Genomic DNA, 26,274 nt, shown 5'->3' on the forward strand with positions numbered 1-26,274 from the left:
CCAGGCTTGGGGTGACCTGTAGCAATTAACATTCGCGCCACACAAATGCCGAGCTATGTCTCATTCTAAAGAGACAATCTAAACACCACCCCTTGACATTCAATGGTGTTGCCATCACTGAATTCCCCACTAACAGCATCCTGGGCATTATTGATCAGAATCTCAACTGGACTCGCCACATAAACACAGTTGCTGCAAGAGCAGGTCAGAGGCTAGGAATACTGTGGCGAGGAACACACCTGACTTCCGCAAACCTGTCCACCATCTACAAGGCACAAGTCAGGAGTGTGATGGAATACTCCCCACTTGCCTGGATGAGTGCAGCCCCAACAACCCTGAAGAAGCTTGACACCATCCAGCACTAATCAGCCCACTTGATTGGCACTGTATCCACAAGCAACCACTCCCACCACCACCACCACTCACTTCTGTGTACAAAATGCACTGCAGAAATTCATCAACGAACTCCGACAGCACCTTCCAAATCCACGATCACTTCCATCTAGAAGGACAACGGCAGCAGATATGCTGTGGTTGGTTCGCTAGCTGAGCTGGTTCAGTAATTTGCAGATGTTTCGTTACCTTCTGAGTAACATTATCAGTGCAGCCCCTGGTGAAGCATTGTTGTATTTTCCCACTTGCTATTTAAACTCTGGGGTCCGTTGGAGTTGATTGCCTCACTTCCGGTTTTTCTTTGCTGTGGTATGTGTATATAGGGTCTATTTCTTTGTGTTTATTGATTGCCTTTTTGGTGGAGAGCCAGGCCTCTAGAAATTCTCGTACTTGTCTCTGTTTGGCTTGTCCTAGGATCCTGATGTCCCAATCGAACTGGTAGTTCTCCTTGTCTGTATGTATGGAGACGAGTGTTATTGGTCGTGTCTTTTTGTTGCCAGTTTTCTTCCTGTTTGTCGCAGTCCTTGCATGGAATCTTGTATATAACGTTGGTTCTGCCCATAGTGGGTAAGGGGTCTTTGGTTCTTGTCAGCAGTTGGCGTAGGGTTGATGTAGGTTTGTGTGCCACTCTGATGCCCAGTGGCCATGGGAGTCTTGGGATCAATTCAGATATGTTCTTGATGTATGGTAACGTGACAATTATGTCAGGGCGTTGTCTCTAAGAGGCAACGGATACCTGAACAGCTGGGTCAAACAATGCCTGTCACACAAACAACAAGAGGAAGATACAGTATGCCCTGACCATAGCAACCACAACCCGAGCTACAAATCTACTCAAGAACATTAGCAACAGACATATGGGAACATCACCACCTTCAAGTTCCCCTCTAAGCCACTCACCACCCTGACTTGGAAATATATTGCCGTTACTTCACTGTCACTGGATCCAGATCCTAGAATTCCCTCCCTAATGGCATTGTGGATCAACCTACAGCAGGTGGACTGCAGTGGTTCAAGAAGGCAGCTCACCACCACCTTCTCCAGGGCAACTAGGGACGGGCAATAAATGCTGGCTGGCCAGTGAGACCCACATCCCGTGAATAGAAAAAAAAATTATATTACCATGATTAAATCTCCCACAGTATGCACCCTGAGGTTTGCCATTGACCAGAAACTGAACTATATTAGTTCAGAACATCACGGAGGTGGTGGCATAGGAGTATAGTCTCTGGACTGGTAATCCAGAACCCCAGGTTAATGGTCTGGGACATGGGCTCAAATCCCAATATAGCAGATGGTAAAATCTGAATTCAGTAAAAGTCTTGAATAAAAACCTAGTCTAATGGCAATCATATCACCATTACGGATTTGTTCTAAAAAGCTATTTGGTTCACTATTGTCCTTTAGGGAAGGCAATCTGCCATCCTATTCCTCCGGGCAATTGGGGATTAGCAATAAATGCTGGACAAACCAGCAATGCTGATAGCCATGAACAAATTTTAAAATAAAATTAGCTGTGTAAATAGTTGGTTTCAAGAGCAGGTCAGAGTGAGCAGTTAATCTCCTAACTCCACAAAGTTTCTCCACCATCTGCAAGGCACAAATCAGGAGTGTGATGGGATATATTCCTCTTGGAAGAGTGGAGCTCCAACAAGACTCCAGGATTTTGACACTATCCAGGAACAAGCAGCCCACCTCCCACCATCAACATTTACTTGTTCTATAACTGCTGCTACTGTGCATATGTGTACCATCTAGAAAATATACTGCAGAAATTCACCAAGGCTCCTTAGACAGAATCCTCCAAACTCATGACCATTACCATCTGTTAGGTCAAGGACAGCAGATACATGGGAGCATCACCACTTGCAAGTTCCCCTCCAAACCACACATCATCCTGACTTGGAACTATATCACTGTTGTTTCATTGTTAATTTGTTGAAAGTCTGAAACATTCTACCCAACGGTACTATAGGTGTACCTTCACCAAGTGGACTGCAACAGTTCAAGAAGGCAGCTTACCACACCTTCTCAAGGGCCACAAAGGATAGGATAAATGGGTCTGGACAACAAAATTATTATTCCCTGAAAAAGTTTTTTTTTGAAATGTGTTATATGGTTTAAAATTTTTTTAATTGGAAACGGAAGTGTAATGGTTAAAAAGAAATGCTCTGAGTCCAGGAAGTAGTTGATTTCACTCTACCAATGTCAGGGCACACAATGTATCATTCTACTAATAAGGTGGATCTTTATAAGCCCATTGTGTGTCCAGAAAAGCATTGTCAGTGCAGAGCTGCCCTGTATGTTTTCAGACATTTGCCCCTGACAGAGCGCATGGTGAAAAATTGGCACCCCACTTTACTGGTAAGGTCTTGGTCCTGCGGGATGGGATGATGACAATGTGGATGTCGTTCTCCGTGAGGACCAGCAGTAGAGGCTATGCCAGAGTTTGCCCCTGTGGTAAAGTAATCTTAGCCATTTGGTGGAGTGCTCAGCACCGTTGGAAGAAAGGTTGGTGACCTTTGCCACTTCAGCAGGGTAAATATCACCATCCTCTCTCCGATACCTCTCACTCATTCTGTCTCTGCTACTGCCAAGTCCTACCATGGCTTATTCTCTATCACTTTCACTGTTGCCCCAGCACTTTCATCACACTCTCTACCCACCTCAACTCTTGACGCCATTACCCTTGTGTGCTCTTTGCGCCAATTACTCACTATCTCACCTGAGACACCTCCCTATCTATACCAACAGTAATAGCTGTGCCTCTACTTTCATTTCCACTAATGCCTGTCTCTCTAATTCTATGAGAAAAACAGCTCACAATAGGGCAAGAAGAGTCAAATATGATGTGTTGCCTGTCAGTTGACTTCTCAGCCCTTATGAGACGAGGATCTGACTACCCCAGCATGGTCTGGTCTGGTATCAGAAGCTGCCTTTGATTTACTATGCTGGGATCCTCTGCGTGAAGACCATTTTGGTTGACTTGACTGAGTTCTCCTGACCAAAATGACAGCTTCCTAGCTTTGAGTATGTACTAAATACTTGAAGGCAAGGAAAGCCAAATGTTTTTTCCCCAACAGTTACTGTAGGCTGCTGCTTTTAATTGAGAATGGAGAAATTTCCTAATTTGTGAACCAGTTGCTCTATGCCTCATGAAGAAGTGAAACAACCCAAAAGAAAGGTTCAAAGAACTAAAGGATTTAACAATAAAAGGACCTCCTCCTTTGAATCCTGAGAGCTTATGCCATTGAACTATTTCCCAAGTATTTTCTCCTTCCATCCTTTCCTTGAGTTAGTGTGAAGTGCAGAGGATTTTGGGATATGGTAGCAGTGGGAAAGTGATCTTCTGTCGAGAGTACTGACAAGCAATAGAGCTGGAAAATTGTCGTGGGATGAGTTTATAATGTCTGGCCCAAGCATGGAGGAAAGGGTTCTAAGTCTTGGTATACTGTGTTATGTGTTCTTGCTGATCAAAATATCCTCACCCTAGGGTGGCACCACGTGGAGAATTTGGCACCATTAAAGAGGAGGCAGAGTTTGGAACTTTAAAGAAAATGATATCCCAAAATCATTTGAATTGACCTGCCATGCACTGTTCTGAGGTACAGGATGTCTGTGCAGCTGGTTCACAGGTGCAGGCCCAGTTATAAGCCTAAAGCTAAATTTAGCGTCAAAAAGCACTCAGTGCAATAGTTGCTGACTGAACGCTTATGGAATAATGCAGCTGTAATGCATTAAAATGTTTGCTGTGGGTTAACCCAAGTGACACCATTAGCTTCTCTGAGATCAGGCTAATTATAAACAAATCCAGGTAATATTGCACTCCTCAGCAAAATGAAAGATTCCAAAATTTTTAACAATTTAAAAAAAAAAAAAATCCTCTGAATTAAGCACATAACATTGTAATCAGGAGATTAAATGCTACATATTTTGAATCCGAGGGATGAATCTGTGCAGGCAGAGTGTCCAGACTGCTCTTTATTGGAAGAATTTTTTTTCATTCATGGGATGTAAGTGTCACTGGCTTGTGAGAGGCTGTCTAGTGGGTTAAAGAATCCTGAAGAAGGAGAGGACGAATCAGTTTTCTGTCGGTCTAAGTTAGGACCGGAACCAGGGAGGTGTAGTCCCATCTGGAAGTACCTAGAACCCTGAGTTAAAGAGTGCCACCTCAAGGATTTTAAGTTCACAATTATTATCTGAGATTTGTACAAATAGCACAGGAATAAGCAGAACAGGTATATCAAAAGGTTGAAATGGTGATGTGGAAAAAGCTTCACTTTCTGGGACACTGACACCAGTTTTGTGCTATGAGGGAGCTGTACCATTAGGATGGGCTCCTTCTGTACCAGAGCTAGTGTCGCAAAGGATTTTAAACTTGTAAATGAGAGAGGGCTTTAGTTGAAAAGGATGTTTTAATGGTTGCTTTTGAACTATCAAAAGGAGAATAGAGGAAGGGTCTGAAGAAGGGTCACTGGACCCGAAACGTTAACTCTGATTTTTTCTTCACAGATGCTGCCAGACCTGCTGAGCTTTTCCAGCAACTTCTATTTTTGAAAAGGAGAGTAGAGTTGAAGTCAGGATTTGCTCTTTAAACATAATAGATGAAGAGAACTTACAATGTGATGTGATTAAATAATCAGTGAGAAATAAGAAATGTGAGTAATATGTTAAAGGGCAAGTTATTGTGTGTGGACAGTAATGAGCATACTGAATGATTTGAAGATGTAAATTCAGTGTGAAGGATATGATGTTGTATCCTTACTGAATGATGTTAAGGCCTGTATTGCAGGTTACTGACTATCATGGCATTTTTAATTCTTATCTCAACATTGTAAATTACACTTCTTCAAATAATGTCATGGCCTTTGCCAAAGTGAAGAATTCCTTCACAGTTTATGAAAACACAGCTGAAAATGGTTATCACAGCTCGCTTAACCATCATTTTATTTAGATCCACCTACCAACAAAGACATTGGCCCTATTTATTACCTTAAGAAGTGTGTCTTGGATAAGATGACAGCTACCCTCCTCTCTCTTATGCACTTCCAATATGTAAATAACATGTCTATGATATTTGAATCTGTAGCTGTTTTGAATTTCTTGATACAGCCTATTAGAGTTCTTCCTCCATTTCAAATATTGAGTTGAGATGGAACAATCAAATGATCTTGCTTTCTTGGATATTTTGCAGTAACTTCTTTATTACCATCTCCTGTAAACCTACGATAACTAGTTGAGGTTCCTACAGTTTCATTTGCTGCAAGATCTACCAATCCGAGTCAAACAATCATTCTCTCCTGTCCTCTCATACAATGTGAATGATGGTTTTTGCCCTTGTTGGTATTCTTGCAAATTGTTTTGAGTGCAAGACAAAAAGCTTCAACAAAATGTTGTTTTTCACAATACTCAAGACCTATACCATCAAATAACAAAAAGAATAATATAATTATTAATACAGATAGAGATCATTTAACCTGGTGTATCTGTGCTGACGATCTCACTTAGTACCATTCTCCCATAATTAGACACATTGTTTCTTTTCAAGTAACTGTCTAGATCCTTTTAAATGCCTCAAACGAACGTTCCTCTACCATATCTGGCAGTGCTTTCAGACCTGAGCCACCTGTTATATAAAAACATTTTTCTCAACTCATGATTTTCTTTTTGCTTCTTTTACTCATTACTTTGAATCTGTGTACACATGTCCTCAATCCTTTCATGAGTAGGAATATTTTCTCCCTATTTACTCTCTCCAGATTTTTGAACTTGAATACATCTGACAGATCCTATCCTCAGTGTTGTCTTCTCCAAAGAAAACGGTCCTAACTCCTCCAATCTATTTGCAGAACTGAAATTTCTCATGCCTGGTGCTACTTTTGTAGACCTCTTCTGTCCTGTCTTCAATGCATTCACATGCTTCCTAAGTAGCTGTGCCCAGAACTAGCCAGTACTCCAGCTGATTCCACACTAGTGACTTAACATGTTCAACATAACCTCCTTGCTCTTGTACTCCATGCCCCAGTGATAAACCCTGGAATACTGTATGCTTTATTAAGCTCTCTCAAGCTGCCCTGGAATCTCAAAGCACAACGCATTCAGCTTCATGTATTGCTGCACACCTTTTAGATTTGTGCCCTTGTGTTTCTTGTGACTGTGGCCAAGGAGAGAAATCATGGGCCCTGGTGCTATGGCTGTTTCTGAGCCTTTTATTCCCTTTCCTTTGCACCCTTCTGGTGCCCGGAATTGGAACCATAGTCACAGTGGGTTGGGAAATTTTCTATATAGGTTCATCAAAATGTCTTGACTTTCATATTCTAAAGATTAAGTTTTCCTTTTCCTATCACACCATTGTGTTGTTTTTTCATTATAGAGAGGTGACTGGTAGTGGTTTAACCTGAGGGTCACCACGCCTGAAGAAAAGGGAGAGGTTGAGAAGGAGGTTGGTAACCTCAGCTGGTACAGGAATTGAACCTATGATGTTGGCATCAATCTGCATTGCAAACCAACCATATTCCTCTATTTATGAAGCCCACCAAAAGCTGAGGTTTCAGTTTGATACACTTCACAACCAGGAAGGCAGTGATTTAGTCCTAATGTCGCTGGACTAGCAATCAAGAGCTCCAGGCTAATGTTCTGGGGACATGGTTTCAATTCAGTTGGTGAAGTTTGAATTCCGTAAAATTCTAGAATTAATTTCAACCCTTCAACCATTACCAATTGTCGTTAAGATCCATCTGGTTCACTCCTGCCTTTTAAGGAAGGTAATGTGCTTACCCAGTCTGGCCTACGTGTAACTGCAGATCCAATATGGTTAACTGTTACCTGCCCTCTGAAATGGACTAGACAGCCAATTATAGCAAAGGCAACTAAGGATGAGCAACAAATGCCCAAGTCCCATACAACAATAAAAGAGCCTAATGCTTTGCCTGACAATTACATACAAATTAGTTGTCCATATAATGCACGCATCTCCAAATCATTCATTATCCTGACTTGGAAATATATCACCTTTCCTTCACTATCATTGGCTCAAAATCCTGGAATTGCTTCTGGAATGGCATTGTGGGTCTACCTACAGCACATGGACTGGACCGATTCAGCACAGCAGCTCACCACCTCCTATTCCAGGGCAACTAGGAACAGGCCATAATTGCTGGCCTGCCACTGACACCCTTGTTCAATGAGTGATTAAAAAGAAGATGCACTTATTTGAAAATGCAAAATCTGGGCATCCTTTGGTGTTAACAGAAAAGAAAAGCGACAAAAGCGATAAATATTTTCTCATTTTAAAATTGAATTTAGCCAATTTTAAAAATGCCAAACATAAAGTATATAATGAGACAGAAAAGTATTGCAGATGATGCAAACCTGTAGTATTAATTGTAGGCGTGTACCCCCCCGACTGGGGACAAAAACTCAGGAGGCAGGCAAGATTCTGGCAAGTGGAAGATGTTTATTCAAGCAGAAACCGATTGATGCAAAGAGGGGGCCAAATAATCTTCCTCAAATCGGAAGGGAAATCAATGACACATTCTGATTTTTACAGTGAAAATACAGCATTTTATACACTTTGTTACAGTGATCAAATACAATGTAGTCACTGTACTTCACTCTTAATCCATACATCCAATCCCATGGCGCACCTAATCAATGATGGGCATTCCTATGGACAAACCCAGGTTCCCGAGGTCTTATGGCATTTGTAATCTCCAAGCCTTGGGATCTTTCTATGCATCCTATTCATTCGCATTCCAAAAGTTTACTGGCTACGCTCCTTCGGATCTTTCTCAGGCTTCTTATCTCTAAGGACAGTGTGAATTCAATTATTCATTGTACTATATGTGCTTTATTTTATCAAATTCAGCCATTCCTCTAATATTTCCCACTTACCCAATTACATAATGTTAAAATAAAAAGTCAGTTTTAATTAATAGCTATAAGGTTAATTTCTGTTATAAAGTTAGTTATAAAGTGTAATGTTATACAGCTGCTTCTACTGTTAACATTTTGTAATTTATGGGTTGTGAGCAATTTATTTTGTTCAGGGCACAAGAGAAGGCATCTCCTACAGCTAGTTAACTTTCACATCTAGGTTTAATTTTTTTTCTAATGCTGGTATTCTGGTTATGTATTGAAACCAGCTTCTATGATTAAAGCATTTTTAACTAGAAACTATTTAATATTGCAGGTAACTTCAAAGAAGCAACTATTTACTATAAAATAACTTTAGCTCTTATCTTTGCAGCTGCTGGAGGACTTAATCTAGCGTCTGATGTTATTCATTTACTGGGACAATTGTCTTTCATTAATAGAGCTGAAGTTGGTCATTTATCTGTCCTAAGGCATCCTTTTATCAGAACTGTCTCAGATGGGAACATAACAGCGTTCTTTTACTGACCTAGCAGTTCTGTTCAAAGGCACCATTGTATTTCACTACGTGAGCAGGCTGCTTAGTTTTACTTAGATTCTTACATAAGTTACATAACTTATGTAAGAAGCTAAGTAAAACTAAGCAGCCTCTGTCTGCCATCTTGTAATCAGGCATGGGCTGCATAGTGTGGTCAGGAACAAGTCACCTTACGTGGACAGGTACAGGTCACCCCTACATTAATAAAAGAACTTGGAAATACATAGTGGGCTGCAAGCCCAGATAAAGAAACAGAGTCAATGCTTCAGGTCCAAAATCTGTACTAGTTTTGACGAAGGGCCACTGACGTCTCTCTCTCTTTGCATAGATGCCTCCACACTTCCTGAGCATTTCCAATACTTGCTGAAAGTATAAAAATAATTAAAGAAATGTTGATCAAATGAACAATCCAGCATCATGAACTCTGAGAGTGTGATGTTGACGTGGATTCCAGTTTGAAGGAGGCGGGAGAATGGCTGAGGGGCCACTGGAATCCAGGGAGTTCATCCCTATTTATAGAAATTACCCTGAGACTGGAATTGCCTGAGGTCAGGGGCCTTGAATGAGGAAGGACCACTCCTCTTTGAAAATACCATCCAATTCTGTTTAAACAGAATCACAATTACGTAACCCTTAAAATACATGCTGTTTTTAGCTTGTCTGTACTATGTTGTTTTATTTTGTTTCTATCTGTGTATTACAACCCGTATTTCCCCAATGAATTCAGGATAAAAACCTTCTAACAATTTGTTTTTGGCAGAAAAGTGGAGAGGTTGTTTTAAATTCCTTTTACCCTGAATCTAAGTTGTTTTGTACAAAAATAAAAAGCAGTGTACATTGTCCAGCTGAGATTTGCTGATCTGAGGGAAGAACTGTGAGACACTGCTGCAGATGTGCAGGTCACACTGGAATCACGGCTAATGCCCACCGTACTTGGCCAGAATCAGAATGCAGGGGAGTGAAGGCTGCAGCAGCACAATCTGCTGCAAGGGGCTGTTTCGCTGACACCATTCAGGCACATGAAAGCCTACTTTCACAGGCTGACTGGAGCTTTGGGGAACAGACTAACTACTTGAAGGTGACAGACCTAGGGCCCAGTGAGGCTTTAAGGCTGTCCGTCCCAGCCTTCATCAGCTCTTAGCTGCAAGCTGCCATGTCAGCAGCATATCTCTCCACAATTTAGATTGGTTTATTACTTAATATTTTAAAATGTTGGAGAGCAGGGTCTCTCAATCTTATCTGAAAAGGCACTTGGTGCTTTTTCAGTGGTAGAAGGCCTCAGAAATGTAGAAAACAGGGCCAGAGTTCATTGCCTAGACTGTTGGGTACAGGAGTTTTCTTTATTAATTCACAGGATGAGGGTGTCACTTTTAGGCAGCATTTATTGCCCATCCCTAATTGCTTAGAGGGCATTTGAAAGTCAACCACATTGCTGTGTCTGGAGTCACATACAGGCCAGACCAGGTAAAGATGCAGTTTCTTTCCCTAATGGACATTGGTGAGCCAGATGGGTTTTTCCGACAATCAGCAACAGATTCATGGTTATGACTAGATTCTTAATTCCAGATATTTATCGAATTCAAATTCCACCATCTACCGTGGCGGGATTCAAACCCAGAATGTTTTCTTGGTGTCTGGATTAACCATCCAATGATAATACCACTAGGCCATTGGGTTGTACAGGACGTTGATTAGGCCACTTTTGGAGTCTATGTACAGTTCTGGTTGCCCTGCTATGTGAAGGATATTATTAAATTGGAGATCTTTCAGTAAAGATTTACCAGGATGTTACCCGGAGTGGACAGTTTGAGTTATTAGGATAGACTGGGATTTTTTTCCCTGGAGCATAGAAGGTTGAGGAATAACCTTCTAGAGGCTTGTAACATGATGATGGGCAGAGATAAGGTGAATTGCAAAGGTCTTTTCCCTAGGGTGGGTAAGTTCAAGACTTGGGGGCATATTTTTACGGTGAGAGGGGAAAGATTTATAAGGGACCTGAGGGGCAACTTTTCCACACAGATGGTTCATGTGTGGACTGAATTGCCAGAGGAAGTGGTAGATGCATGTACAGTTACAACATTTAAAAGACATTTGGACAGATACATGAATAGGAAGGGTTTTAGAAGGATATGGGCCAAACACAGGCCAGTGGAAGGAGTAGTTTAGTTTGGGGAAAAAATTGGTCAGCATGGATGAGTTGGACCAAAGGGTCTGTTTCCGTCCTGAATGACTACTGCTTCTATTGGTGCAAAACGCAACTCTCGTCTGCAGCACTCCAAAAAGCATTCTCATTCCACTTCAACAAGAAATCCAGTACGATTTGCCTCAAATTTGGTTTTGAAATAACTTCACAGAAGCCAGTATCCTGTCACTAAGTCACTCTTAATTTACATAGGTTCTGTTCACCAGAGCCACACATGTCAGCTAGGGCTCCCTGATTGAACTACGTAAACAAACCCCAATCAGGGAACTCATCCTGTGAGGTCCCCCTGGTTGACCTTGTTACAATCGTATATCCCTCCCCGCTGAGTCCGGGGATGTAGGCCTGTTCTTTCTTTTGTAGCCTGTCCTGGGACGTGTTCACACCATGTCCAGTTCATCTGACTCAGACTTGGATACGGGCCGTGCGTACCAGACCGTAGCCCACCTCTTGCCCCTGGAGCATCTCAGACGAAATTCATCTCCTCTCAGGCGGTAAAGGTTTGGCTATGACATCCGCCATGTCCATCTCAGACTCCAGGGTTTCTTTGATGCTAGACGGAGGTGAAGAACCATGCTTGGATAGAGCAGTTTTGCTTAAGTTGCTATTTTGGCGTGTCATGTTACATCCACTGAAATGGACTGAGGAGTGCAAGTGCTGGGATACATTCTTGCCATCATGGAAATTTTGCACGGGCAGGACCACAGGCAACTTGGCTGCCCATTCAATGAAGGTGACACACCAATTGAAGTCTTTAAGACCCTGATTGTGGGTGATTTTCCAGACTTGCCAGGATTTTGCTGATGACAGCAATCCCCTGCCCCACAGGGAAAGCTTCATGAGAGTTATTGGAAGTAGAAAGAGGGTGCATGAGCAGGAAACGTGCACCAACCCACCCCTCCTCTTCCCCCACCCCCTCAAAATAAAAATCTGGATGATTGCCTTCCAAAGGAGCCAACTTCTGATCAGATAATTATGCCTATCAAATTGACTCCTTTGTTAATTTTTAATTTGATGCTCGATTCCTGACCTGCTACAGCTGAATCCACCTGTGCTGGGGCTTCATAGCTGACCACCCTCTGTTTTGGACCAGTAGCAACAGAATCTTGTTCGCTGTCGTTAATTGGACAGTGAAGGGAGAGGTGGTCAGTTAGGAGTCCACTCTGGGAAAATAACTTCCCTGGCCTCGGACCCTGTAAATTTGGGTTCAGTACAACTGTATGGTCCCAACCCAATATCTTGTCACCTATGGTAAAATTCAATTCCTACAATTTCATAGAGAAAGGTTCTATGTGCTTGTGATAGAGCTGGATGAACACAGCAGGCCAAGCAGCATCAGAGGAGCAGGAAAGCTGACGTTTTCGGCCTAGACCCTTCTTCAGAAAAAGTTGCTTTTTCTGGCTGGCACATACTGGTAATGGATTCCTTTAGTAAGATCTGCTTGAATCACAGTGCAGAATCATTTTGTCCTGATTCCACCTTAAATTTTGCTTCTGTTGGCTAACTCCATTGTGACAACAGTCTTTGCTCTAATTGCATTTGTGGTCCCAATCATCAATTATCTGAAATTCTCTTTTCTGGGAGATATGTTCATTGCCGCCTTCTTGTGCACAGTTTGGGATGGTCAGTAAATGCTGGCCAACTTAAAAAGGCTCACCCCAGTGAATGAATGTTTAAAAACCAGACGTGATAATGTGTTACACAGCGGTCAAAAGATTTTCCTGTACTTTAGAAAATTTTAATGTTTACCATACATGTTTTACATCTTTTAAAGACGTGGCATAGTTTCCAATTGAAGACAGGCCTTAGCAAAAAATTGGGGTTAATGCTTTGATATCAGACAGCATTTGCCTCCTGTTATCTTCTAGAGGCTTATGTGCAGATTGTGGCCATTTCATTGGTTAATGAATGTGTACATCAAAAAGATCTATACAATAATTCTTTCTTTTCTAATTTAAGTTGATGTCTATTGTACCCTAGTCAATTCTGTTTGGGTGTTCGCTGTAGTAGAGCTGTTGTCCATCTTTTAAAAAATCAAGTTTGCCATTGGGATTGTTAAACCCTGGTGTTGAATTTACACTATATTTGAATCACAAAATTCTAATTTTAGGGCACATCCTTAACAAAAATTGCTGCAGTAACATTTGTGCAATATTTGTGCAAAGCTGAGAAAACTCTTGCTCAGTGTAACAGGTAACTCTGATCTTCTCCGTTATGGCCTACTATTTCGACAGGAGTGAAGAGTTAATCACCTTAAATGGACATTTGTTGCGAGACTCATTGACGTCCTTTTTAGCACAAGGATATTATAATCCAAAATCAGTGTACCTTCATTTCTTTTTCTCTGTTTTTCCACGCCTAGGCAAACAAAGCATGTGCTTGTTTACTCCTGATTTCATAGTTGCCTTCTTCCTGGTAAAGGTTGCTGGCCTGTCACCAAAAGCTATCGCTTGAAGGGAACTACTACTTATCGAGCATGGCTGACCAGGAGACTGTCCTGTTCTTAACACTAGCCATAGGCCTATTGGGAAGATTTGCAGTTGACATTCTAGCCTATCTGGCCACGTTATGAATTCACCTTCAGCGGCCATCCAGTGAGTGGGAAGTTGTGCACCACAAGACTTCCGGACTTTCTTTAAAATTAAAGAATCAACTCACATTACTTAATGTATCTATTCTGTTTTCAACAATTCTTTAACAATGAAAATTATGCATTTGAATTTATGTGCAATATTCTGATACTGAGCAATGAAAATTCTTCCTTCTGTCGTATCATGGTATCTTTCTTCTTTTGTTAATTGATGAAATATGGGTATCTTTGGCAAGAGCAGCCATTCGTTTCTTATCTGAGCATTGAAATACTTCTACATTGATGTTAAGTAGGGAGGTACAGGACTTTGACCTAGTGATGATGAAATGGCAATAAAGTTCCAAACCATGCATGACTTGGAGACAGCTTTGTCAATAATGGCATTCTATGCACGGCACTGCTTTGTGTTTTCTTCTCAATGTTTGAGGTTAAGGATTGAGAGCTATGGCTGAAGAAACTTTGGTGAGTTGCTGTAGTCTATCTTGGAGATGGTGTAAGCTGCAGCCACAATGCATAAATAACGGAGGGAGTGAGTGTTTCAAGTGGTGAATAGGGTGCTTTGTAGATTATAGATGGGTGTTAGAGAGTTGTGAGGTAAATAACTTGTTGCAGTTGTTGCCACATGATTTCAAACATTCATCAATGTCACATGTTTGTATAAATGACTGTATCGTGAAAATAATTAATTCAATTATCTATTTATTTTGATGGAGGAAAAGTGAGTTTCATGCCCATAATAGACATGAACAGAGATGAATGAATTTTCTGAAAAGTATTTGTGCCCATGTTAAAAACGTACAAGCTAAGTAGATTTGTCCTGTGCCCCGTGACAAAAAAAATGTGGGTGTGTGTGAGAGAGAGAGAGAGAGAGAGAAATTTTCACCCTTTGTAATTGCATCTTAAAGGGACAGAGTTTTTAATTCTTTACTTAACAGGCAGAACAGGATTATGAAATGTTAATGCTGGAGAAAAATTGAAATGCTCCTGCAGGTCCTGAATGAAAGATGGGGTAAACTTGATTTGCAGGAGATGAAACTTCAAATTATGCCCATTAAAAATACAATTTTGGAAAATCCTATTACTAAAACAAGGATTTCACTCCATGTTTAAAATCAGTCTTGTAAAACAAATTGTTAATCAGCATCTGGAAAAATCAATATGCTAATAACCAAATAGCTGACCAAACTATGAAGCAGTTAATAATTCTGAGCCACAATATCTTAGCTGGAGGGAAACTTAGATTGTGTGTGTGTGTGTGTGTGTTCGTTCGTGACAGAATTCTGTGGAGCAATACTTGTCTTGCATAAAGTTATTGCTTCCAGCTATGATTTGCATTCACTATTAATAAATGTAAACAATTCCCTAGAAGCTAGTATTGCAAACATAATGGTAGCTATGTGAAAACAGTTTTTTTTTACCTCCCTTAACCATGTTGATTATTTTTGCTGGTCATTGAACACTTGGAGCTTGCAAGAGGATTTTCCAAAAACACATGCTCATGTTATCGGGGTACCCTAGAGGTCTCCAAATAGTGAGAGAAAGAAGAGGAAATCTTCATGAAGCTGTGTAAAAACTATAATGTCATGATGTTAGTTTCATAATCACTCAAGTATCAATTGGAATAGTATTAGAGTAACAGGTTTGATCGGTGAGGAATTTATGAAGTATATTCATGAGAACTTTGGTTGCCAGTGTATTTTCAGGTCACCAGCAAGGAGCATTGCTGGATATGGTGCTGACATTAAGCTGAGCCAAGTGGACCCAGTGTCTCTGAAGTACGTTGATAAAAGTAATCATTACATGATAAGGATGAAATTAGTAAAGGAGAGGAGCAAGGATTGATTTAAGAGGGCAAACATCAATGGGTTGGGAAGGAATCTGCACAGTTTAAAATGGAACTGAAGACTAACAAGAAAACCTGTAACAAGATAATGGATACCTTTTAAAGGTGGAGATGTTTTAGGTATAGGCTTGGACAGAGTATTGCATCTGGTTCCGGCCACTGCAACTTTAGGATATCATATTACTTGTGATAGCAAAGAAGGGATTTACTAGACTTCATCCAGGGACAAAGGATTTTAGCAACGAGGTTAGTTTGGACAGACTTTGTTTGTTCTCCTCGGATTGTGACAGGCTTGGATAAGGCAGACTAGGAAAAAACTTTCACCATTAGCTTATCCTTATAAAATTAGGATGTAAATTTAAGGTTTGGAGTAAGAAATACAGGATTGTGTGAGTAAAGACTTTTTATGTACTGGTAATGACCTGGGACTTTCTGTCAGCCAGGTTGGTAGAAGTGAAGGCGATCAACAATTTCAGAAGTAAACTGAATGGGCCCTTAAAGGAAATAAACTTGCAAGGCAAGGGGGTTAAATTAAATTAAGGAAATGGGCTTGACTGAATTGCTTTACAGAGAACCTCCTTCAAGCCATAAATGGCTATGGGCCATGTGTGTGCAGGGTAGACCAGTAAATTAGAGCATTGTGCTATCTGCATGTCTCCTGTCAGCTCCTGCCTTTTCATTGACTTTACGAACAGCAGAGAAGGTGTTGGGTGGGTTACCCACCATGACCCAATTGAGGCCTTTAAGCAGTCAGTTAAATCTCTTGGTGCTCGGAATCAGGAATTGAGGAGAGAGACCAGTGGTCAATGTGCAACCTGACCGAGTTAACCTTGCAGGCTGCTGCCTAGTTGATAGGTAGGGTGCCTTTAACGAACAGTTCCAGTTGGAAGTTAGCTTTGCTTTTCTATCCCTGTGCTCTGTCCATCATGCCTCCTGCTGCACAGGGCCTGTCAGCCTGGCCCTACAGTGTCTGGATCCATCTCTGAGTGTAATCTCCTTGGCCTACCAGCAGCTGTTACCATTGTCACCTTTCCAGCTGGCATTGGTTGGCAGCTATATGAGGTGGGTCTTCTTTTTAGAGATTGATAGATGTATCATTTCATACTAATTAAAGGACCATCACCCTTAAAAATTAAAGTGGGCATCTAGGTGGAAGTCAGCACACTACTCCCATTTAAACTGGTATTTAGAGGGCCCACCTTCAATATATTATCCAGCCTTATAACTCTAAAACATTGTTACAACAGCTCTTACTTTTCATAGTTAATCACATTCAAATGGAATGGTTTTATTCCAATCAATATAATATTTGCTTTTGAAGTATGGAGGAAAGTTTAATGTTTTGTAGAAATGTTCAGTCTTTATCCTGTCATTTTAACATTTACAAATCTATATCATTGCTGAAATCCATGAAGCTCCTCTTGAATCTACAACTTTGTAGTTTGTGCATAAAATGTTACCTATCTTTCTTATGGATAAGCAAAGTATGCATTTTGCTAATTTGCCCATCACAAATATTTATGACAATAATGGACAAATATTCAAGATACCTTTTGATGTCTTTTGAATTCAATATGGTCCAAGGGTCAAGACCATCATGATCAATTTACAATATTTGAACTTTGTCGAATGGATTTTAAGAAGTACATCTATTTACTTTAACAAAGAATACTGATGTACACCTCTAATTGAGGAAATATGTATTTGATACTCTCACATAACATCAAAAGTTATGGAAATATAGAAAAAAATTGGACTGAATGGCCTTGTTCTGTACCCAATATATCCCCACTGGCTTAATCAATCCAGTCTAATTGCACCTTCTGGGTCTTGGCCCATAGCCCTCTGGGTTCCACCATTTTTAGCTGGCAGTTGGTTTGTTCAATTGGCTGGACAGCTGGTTTGTGATGCCAACAGTGTTGGTTCAGTTCCCAAACTGGCTGCGGTTACCACTCATCTTCTCAATCTCTCCCCTGTCCAGAGTCATGGTGACATTCAGGTTAAACTCACTACCAGTCATCTCTCTCATTATAGAGCAGTTTATGGCACTATGGTGACTTTTATTTTCTCTTTTTCAGTACTTCAAGTGGATATCAGATTGTTTTCTAAACATAATGAGTGTTTGCCTTTTGCCTCTACTATCCTTTCAGGATACCACCTTTTACGGAAATGAGCTCCATCCTGTCGAATGAAAGAACGCTACATCTATCAATCTCTAATTCTTCTATCAATTTATTTTATTGCCTTCTGATTATTGATCTTCCAGCTAACAGAAAAGTGCATATCCTATCTATTCCATTTAGGCCCCTCATAATTTATATGCCCTAATTATTCTTTCCTCCGCCTATTCTATTCCAAAAAAAGTATGTCCTGCCTATCATATCTTTTAGCATAGTTACGTTCTTCATTTTGGAAAATGTTCATAAATTTCTTCAGCAAACTTTCTAGTGTGATCAAAACTGTTTGGTAATGTGGTGACCAGAACTATGCCTTCTTCTCGCAATGGCCTATCTTGTGTTTTATACAGTTCTACTATAATGTACTTGCTCAGATACTCTGTACCTTGCCCAAAGGAAGATATTCTGTACGCCACCGTGACCACATTATGATCCATTAACATTTAAAGAGAAATCTGAATTGCTCATTTTAACCATTGGAACTATGCCAGAAGATTTACTTCTAACAAAATAGAACACAAACTTTATTGTATGTAGAACCAATTAACAAAAGAAACTTATATGCAAAGCTCCTAAATTTACTTCTTGCTGCCACCAAGAATTTTCTTGGACAATACAATATCTTAAAAGTTATTTACCTTTATGGGGAATGAATATATGTGTGTCATAATCCTCAGCTCCAGCTGTTCTGAGGTCAAATTTTCGTTTATCACCTCTTGACTCAGTCCCTTGTTATGGTTAATTTTCAGCTCCTCCAAGCTAATTTGCTGGATACTTCCCTTGCCACAAGTGACTGTGCAGGACTACTGAAGGTCCTTCTACTAGTTTCAAACTGGGCAATCTTCCACACTGTTCCCTTGGAAAATTTAAACTGAGGTTAAGTCTTGATCACACTTGCATGGTCAGTGATGGAGTTTGTTGATCTCCTTACACAACAGGTCTATATATCCTCATTCACTTTGGGGATCTTCGTGTCCCCATGATTTTGCAGCTTGTAATGGGCTATCCTCCTTTTAGATTAACTGTCCCTCATTTACAATTTCTTCTTTATAATATCCATAATTTACTTAATTAGATCAATGTCTCAGGGTTTGTTGAATGGTTTTAAATTAACTTTTTAGCTGTAATTTCTAGCATAATCTCTCAGGACTTTGTTTGCAAGCGTTGCAGACATCATGTCTCCAGCTGTTTAGCCAAGCCCACTTGTTGTTTGATCAAACCTTTCTGGCTGTTATCCACCTAAGGCAGCATGGACCTGACCTTTCAATTGGGATAGACTCCAAACATTCTTTAATCGTATTTATCCCTGTTTCTACTGTTAAAACTTTAGTTCCTAAACACTTCTACACTAAAGCACATGAATTAGGTAATTGCAACAACCATCCATCTACAGTTGGGAATTTGTAGATGTTCACACCAAGGCCTGTCAGTTCCTATGTGCTTTTCTCTTTGTACCATTTATTGTGTACCACCTTACTTTGTGTGAACCCCGGAAATGGATTGCTTCACACTTCTCTGGATTGAATACCCCATTTGCCACTGTTACGCACACTTGACCAGTCCATTGATAACTCTGTGGCATCTAAAGCTTTCTGCCTCACTATCAACCATACAACCAATTTTCATATCATCTGAAAACATTTTCTTTATCTCTCCTACTTTTAAGTCTAAATCATTTGTATATTTACATATATCACATACAGCAAAGCACCTGTTACCGACACTTTCCTGACCCCACTAGGACTAGTCTTTGAATCACAAAAACACCTATTGGCTATTACCTTTTACCTTCCCATGTGCAGCTTTGGTCTCCTTATTTAAGGAAGGATGTAAGTGCACTGGAGATGGCTAAGAGCACATTTACTCAATTGATATCTGGAATGAGTGGGTTATCTTATGAAGATGTCTTTGACAGGGTGTGCTTGTTTCAGCTGTAGTTTAGAAGGGTGAGGAATGACTTGAATGAGATGTATCGATCCTGAATAGTCGTGACAAGTTGGACATGTAAAGGATATTTCCTTGTTTGGGTCAGTCCGGAATTAAATTTTAATTTTAAACTTTTAAAATTTAGGATTTGCCGTTTCAGGACAGAAAGAAGAATCTCTTTCTTTGAGTGGTGTGCCTTTGGAACTCTGCCTCAGAAGGTGCTGGAAGTGTGGTCGTTATATATTTTTAAGGCGAGACTGATAGATTCTTATTAGGGAAGGGAATCGAGGATTATGAAGGTTAGATGGAGAAATTGAAATTTGAAGCACAAACAGATCAGATATGATTTTGTTGAATGGTGAATCAGGCTTGAGGGGCAAAGTGCTATACCTCTGCTCCTAATTCACATGTTCATATGACCCTTGTTTCTTGTTTAGAAAAAATCCAATTATGTCAGTCAAACACAACCTTAAGAAATCTATGCTGAATGTCCTTGTTGAATCTTTAATCTAAAGTAATAGTTTATACAATCTCTTTGGAAAATTTCAATAATTTACCTGTCTTTGAGGTTAGTGTGGCTGGTCTGTGTTTAATCATGCTATCCCCTTCTCCCTTTTTAAGCAGAAGTACAGCTTTAACAATCTTCTAGCTCTCTGGCACCATGCCTGAAGCAAGAGAGATTGGGAAACATTGGTCCTAGCTTCTGTTATATTTTCCCTTTGCGGTCCTTAGTGGCCTGAGATACAGTTTAATTTCAGCCTGGTGATTTATCCATTTTCAAATATGCTAATATGTCCAATATGTTATATTCCTCCCTTTTAAGACATAGGTTTAAGAAACAAGTTAAAAGGCTGTTAGCACCGCTTCTGAAAAGCGTATGTATTGGCAAGGAAGAAACCAATGATGTTTACTCTTTTTTAAATTGGACCTGTCTTGAACCACAACGACTTCCACCCCAATTTGAATCAGGCCACTAACTGATGATTTCTTTGAAAATTGTGTTGTTGTCAGGCTTTAACGTGGAGAGTTGAGACCCGGAAATGGTCCTGACCTTAAGACTAAAGTTCAGGTGTTGTATCTGCGTATAATTGAGATTTCTATTAAATATTTGCTGATGTTACTGTGCTAATATAGGATGAGCCGCAGGGAAATTCTGAATGGAGTTTATTCTCCTTGTCAGAATGATTTAATAATAAACTCAAAGCCTTTCTATTTTGATTATATGACATAAACTTGCTTTTTGTAATAAAAGCAGAAATTGCTGGTGAAACTCAGCAGGTCTGACAGCTTTTGTGCGAGGAAAGCAGAGTTAACATTTTGAGTCCGGTGACTCTTCAACAGAACTGTTTGTTAGCAGCAAGGAAAATGTGGTATTTATGCTGACGACAAAGCCAGGAGGAGGTGAAAGGGAGAGGTGAGCAGATAGGTGGAGATGGAGCCCAGGGAGATAGAGATTTAAAAAGGGGTAAGTAAGCAAGGAGATTATGGTTAGCAAGTCAAGACAGAAGAAAAACTGATTAAGTGATTAATTTGAGCTAAAATATGGAGAAGATGGACAAGCTGCACTGAAAGCAACCCATATGATGTGATAATAGGCCTAGGAGTAGCTGTATGACCCGTGTCAAAACAGACATGGGTTGGGTAAAAACATGGAAGGATGGAATCAGGCTCTAAAGTTATTGAGCTCGATTGTTGAGTTCCAGAAACTGCAAGGTCCCCAAGTGGAAAATAAGATGTTATTATTCAAGCTTGCACTAAGGCTCACTGGAACACTCCAGCAGGCCTGTGACAGAAATGTTGAAGTGGCAGGCAAATAGCCACCCGAGGTCAGACAGTACATGGGTGTTCCACTTCAGTGTCCAGCTCAATCAATGTTCTACCACAAAACATTTTCTCTACCTTTCAGGCATTAAGGAACACAAGCTAAAACCACTCCAAGATACCCACACCCCTCTGAATGTTCCTCCTCTCCCCTCCTTTCTCTTGGCCCCACCACTTAGCGGGTATTTACTATTCCTTCTGACCTTACAGCCTCTGCTGAATGTTCCACATTCAATAAATGTCTTAGATTCATCCCGCTGCACCCCTACCTCAGTTAATTTCTGGCTAGACATAATATTGAACTCTTCTTCATCATCTTGACTTCCATGCCCATTTCCTTGCACAGAAGTCCTCTCTCCTTACCACAGATGCCTTCACCCACCTCCAATATAACCTTTCCACCAGGACCCCTCCCTCTGGCCTTTTTACCTGCAGTCAACCTGTTCATTGAGAACTGTTGATGTGACATCGGTCGCCTTAATTGCTCTGCCACCCCTACCACCATCTTACCCATTTGAACCTATCTCCGGCTTAACCGACTATACTCCATGCTCTCAGATCCAATCCTGTCTTTTTCATCAAGCCTGCCAACAAGGGTGGTGCTGTTGTTGTCACGCGTACTGTCATTTACATTGTGGAGCTGAGAGCCAGCTCTTGGACATCTTCTCCTTACTACCCCTGGACCGTGACCCCACCATTGATCATGCCATTGTGTGCACTCCTATTGCCATCTCATCTTATTTTTACATTTCCCTGCAATAACCACCCAGCTGAAAGTCCCCCAACTGCATACAGCCTGCTTCTACCTTCTCCTTGGAATCAACAAACAGGAATGCCCTGGCAGACCATTTTTTGTGTCTGCATGTCCTGCCCCATAGAACTTATTTCTTCTGACCTTGACTCTATCTTTTCTTCCCATGCGCAGTCCCTCCTGACTTACATTCACAATTCACTGACAATTTATGTTGGTTTCTGAATTTTCAGTTTGTGGGCTCCTCCTGCCTCCTCTTTATCATGGACATGCAGTCTGTTTGCACGGATCATCAGGATGATCACAGGGCTCTCCACTCCTTCCTGGAAAGAAGGCCTAAACTGTCCCCATCCACCACCATCCTCCTCCACCTGGCCGTGCTTGTCCTCACTTTTAACAACCTCTCCTTTAACTCCTGTCACTTTCTTCAGGTCAAAGGTACGGCCTTAGGTACCTGCATGGGCCTCAGTTTTGTCTGTTTCTTTGTTGGTTATGTGGAACATTCCTTGTTCCAATCCTATTTGGGACCCTCCTGACAACTTTTTCTTTGGTACATCGATGACATCATCAGTGCTGCTTCCCTCTGATTCTGAAATAGAAAAATGTATCAATTTTGCTTCCAATTTCCATCCTGACCACACCTTCTATCTCCAACTCCTCCCTTCTCTTCCTCAACATCTGTGTCCATTTCTGAGGATAGGCTGTCCACTGATATCTGTACAAACTCACTGACTTCCACAGTTATCTGCATTGTACATCTTCACACACTGCTACCCGTAAGGACTCCATTTCTTTTCCCAGTTCTCTGTCTTTTTCGCATCTGTTCTGACGATGCTACCTTCCACAGGGATGCCTCACAAGTGTCTAGCTTTTTCTGCTACCGTCGTCGACAGGGCCTTTACAGGTTCAACCCATCTCCATACTTTTTCCCTCACTGCTTCCCTTCCCCCAGTCCTTACTTACCACCCTACCAGCCTCTGTTTCGAAAGAATAATCCACCATTTTTCTCATATCCAATGAAATCCCACAACCAGGCATACGTGTTCCTCCTGTTTCCTTGCTTGTCAATATTCTGCAGGGACTGTTCCCTCTGGGACACTCTCATCCACTCTTCCTCTACTCCAACGTCTCCTCATATCCTCGTCCCATGCAATCACAGAAGGTTTAACACCTGCTTGTTTTCCTCCTCCCTCCTCATCATCCAAGGCCCTAGACATACCTTCTAGATGAAGCAGCGATTTACCTTACTTCATTCGATCTAGTATCCTGTATTTGCTGTTCACCATGTGGAGTCCTCTACACCAGAGAGATGAAATGCAGACCGGGTGACCGCTTTGCAGAGCACCTATGTTCTGTCTGGAAAAATGACCCCAAGTGTCTAGTTGCCTGCCACTTCAACGTACCACCATGTTTCCACCCCAAAATTTCTATCGCAGGCCTGTTGCAGTATTCCAGTGAGCCTCAGCGCAAGCTCGAAGAAGAATGTCTCATTTTCCATTTGGGGACCCAACACAGGATTCAACACGGAATTAAATTAGTTTAGAGCCTGATTCCATCTATCCATGTTTTTTTTTCTAGTCCTGTTATGACATGGGTTGCTTTTAACACAGTCCATTCTCACCTACTCCTAGGTCTATTATCACATTATATGGGTTGCTTTCAGTACAGCTCACCTATTCTCTCCTAGTCTTAGCTCTTGTAATCACTTACTCAGTTTTTCTTCTGTCCTGACCTATTACCCATAATCCCCTTGTCTACCTACCCATTTCCTATATCTATCTGTCTCTCTGGGCTCCATTTCCACCTGTCCACTCTTCTCTTCCTTTCGCCTCCCCCACAATTTCATCTTCAGCATTTTCTTCATTGCTAACGAGCAGTTCTAATGAAGAGTCACTGGACTCAAAACATTAGCTCTGTTTTCTTCCCACAGATGCTGCCAGACCTGTTGAGGTTCACCAGCAAAATCTGTTTTTGTTTCAGATCTCCAGTGTCTCTAGTTGTTTATTTTATTTGCTTTTTGTAATTTTTTGTTTGAGCAGCAAAAGTTGCTTTACTTTCATTCTTTCTTTAGATCCCAGTGGTATTCTATTTCACTTCGAACCTTTCTAAAGCCTTGCAAATAAAAAAAACTTCCTTTAGCCTATCTTTGGTCCTTTGTTCTTTTCATTTAATACTGCTCAGCATCCATTTCTGTCTCTGTGAAGTAGCTTGGACTCTGACTACATTAGTTACTTTGCAGAGGCAAAAATAGCTTCTAAATTCCCAGCTTGTTGCCAGAATAGTAGGACAGCTCGACATGTGCTGAGTATTCTGTTAATATTCTCCAATTTGGTTATCAGACGTTGACAATTTCAGTTTAACTAGTAAGTTTAGCAATAAAGCAATTCTCATCAATTTAAATGGTTGTTTTGAATGGAAGTAGCCCAGCAAAAAGATTCTAGCAAGATAGAGTGGATTCCTTTATTGCATTCAATGCATACCAATAATGTGTGTGGTATAAGTGGTTAAAAAAAAAACAAGAAGCCATGATTCTATACCCATACTTAAAAATATCATATAGTGTAATCTCAGTTATCCGTGTAATCTCAGTTATCCATGTAATGGAAAGGAATCCTAGCAGATGATAGAAATTGGTGGATAATTGAGAGCTGATTGTTGCTTCTCTCATTTCGAGCATTTTCTTTTTTATTTCAGGTCTCCTTGGTTCTTGTAAGCTTTTCTACCCTCTCTTCTGCTATTGCCTGTAAGATCAACTCATGCTGGCGCAACTGATTTGCCAGCTCAAGTGCACTTGTGCACGTGCTCACAACCTAAACTGTCAGTTCCACCTCAGAGCTGAAAGCCAGCCAAAAATATTCCTCTGAAGCCAGAAAACCCATCCTACTTAGCAAGATAAATGCCAAAGACTGCATGTGTTCATCTCCAGTGATCTTGGTAACCTCAGCTGAGATCAGTATTGTCGATCCAGAGAATTAAAGTTGGTATAGATCCTGTCTTTTTAAATGTTTACCTGTGCCAGTGAGCAGAGTGTCGAATATAATGTACACGCTGTTCGCTATCATTGAGGCTTGCTGATAAACCTCGGCTTGGTATTGATTTTGCTGGTAGCTGTCGATGGGATTGCAAAGGATAAGTGCATGCTGCCTTTAGTGCTCCATTCTATGTCATGAGACACCTTAAGGGAGTATCCTTAGTCAAAAATCTTGGATTCCTAATAGTTGGAATTCAGGACACGTTGAGAACATTGATTGATTGAGCAGATCAGCTGATCTTTCCAACAGAATCAGGACAGTGAAGGTAAGTGTTTTTATCTCTGACCAAAAGCAAGGATGAGGCGCACAAAAGATAATCAGATTTCTCCTTATATAATACATTTTGAATATAGACACCCTGTATAATGCTTCAATGAAATTTTGTCTTTACAGATTATCACACACTTTGTTTATGAACTTTTAGAAAAAGAATGTCATTTGAAGAAGGTTCATCTCCCGGTAAGTCAACTTCTGAAATATTGCAAACCTCTGTTCATGCACATTTACTCAGTTGCCATTTGCAGAGAAATTTAATGTTATTGTATTCATGAAATTTTGGAAGTTTAAATGTTATTTAAAAGCATGTTAGATGCTTGGAGAAAAAGGACTGTTGAAGAGTTTGAAGTCATGGCAATTTCACTGAATAATTGGGTAATAAATGCTGGCCTAGCCAGTGCTGCCCATATTGTGTGAATGAATTGAAGTTAATAATCACAAGGACCAGGCTAATGCTCTGGAAATCCCACCAATAACGTATGGCGAAATTTGAATAAATCTGGAAATCTAATGCAGTCGACTGCTGACACTGGAATCATCAATCGCTGTAAAATCCCATCTGGTTCCCTAAGGTCCTTTTTGGGAAGGGAATCTGACATTGTTGTTTGATTTGACCTACATGCGACTCCAGACCGACAGCACTGTGATTGACTGAACTGTTTTCTGAAAGAGCCCAGCCAGCCATTCAATTGTATTAAACTGCTATAAAGTCTGAGTAAAGGAATACAATTGGACAGACAACCTGCATTGATCTAGGCACTGAAGACAACAATGGTAAAAAGCCCTGACCACTCTGCAAAGTCCTCCTTACTAATATCTGGCATTTGTGCCAAAATTGGGAGATTGTCCCACAGA

At 40.7% G+C, this 26,274-nt stretch overlaps 1 protein-coding gene across 2 annotated transcripts in view; it reads left to right on the forward strand.

Moving 5' to 3' along the window:
• Positions 1-26,274, forward strand: part of fam172a (family with sequence similarity 172 member A) — a 176,581-nt gene that overhangs the window by 19,118 nt on the left and 131,189 nt on the right. For both annotated transcript variants that reach the window (XM_048594968.1, XM_048594967.1), the window contains one exon: positions 25,537-25,602. In XM_048594968.1, the coding sequence (XP_048450925.1) occupies positions 25,537-25,602 (66 nt within the window). The remainder of the gene's footprint in view (positions 1-25,536; positions 25,603-26,274) is intronic.

This window comes from Rhincodon typus, chromosome 3, assembly GCF_021869965.1.
Source record: "Rhincodon typus isolate 14 chromosome 3, sRhiTyp1.1, whole genome shotgun sequence".
NCBI lineage: Eukaryota > Metazoa > Chordata > Chondrichthyes > Orectolobiformes > Rhincodontidae > Rhincodon > Rhincodon typus.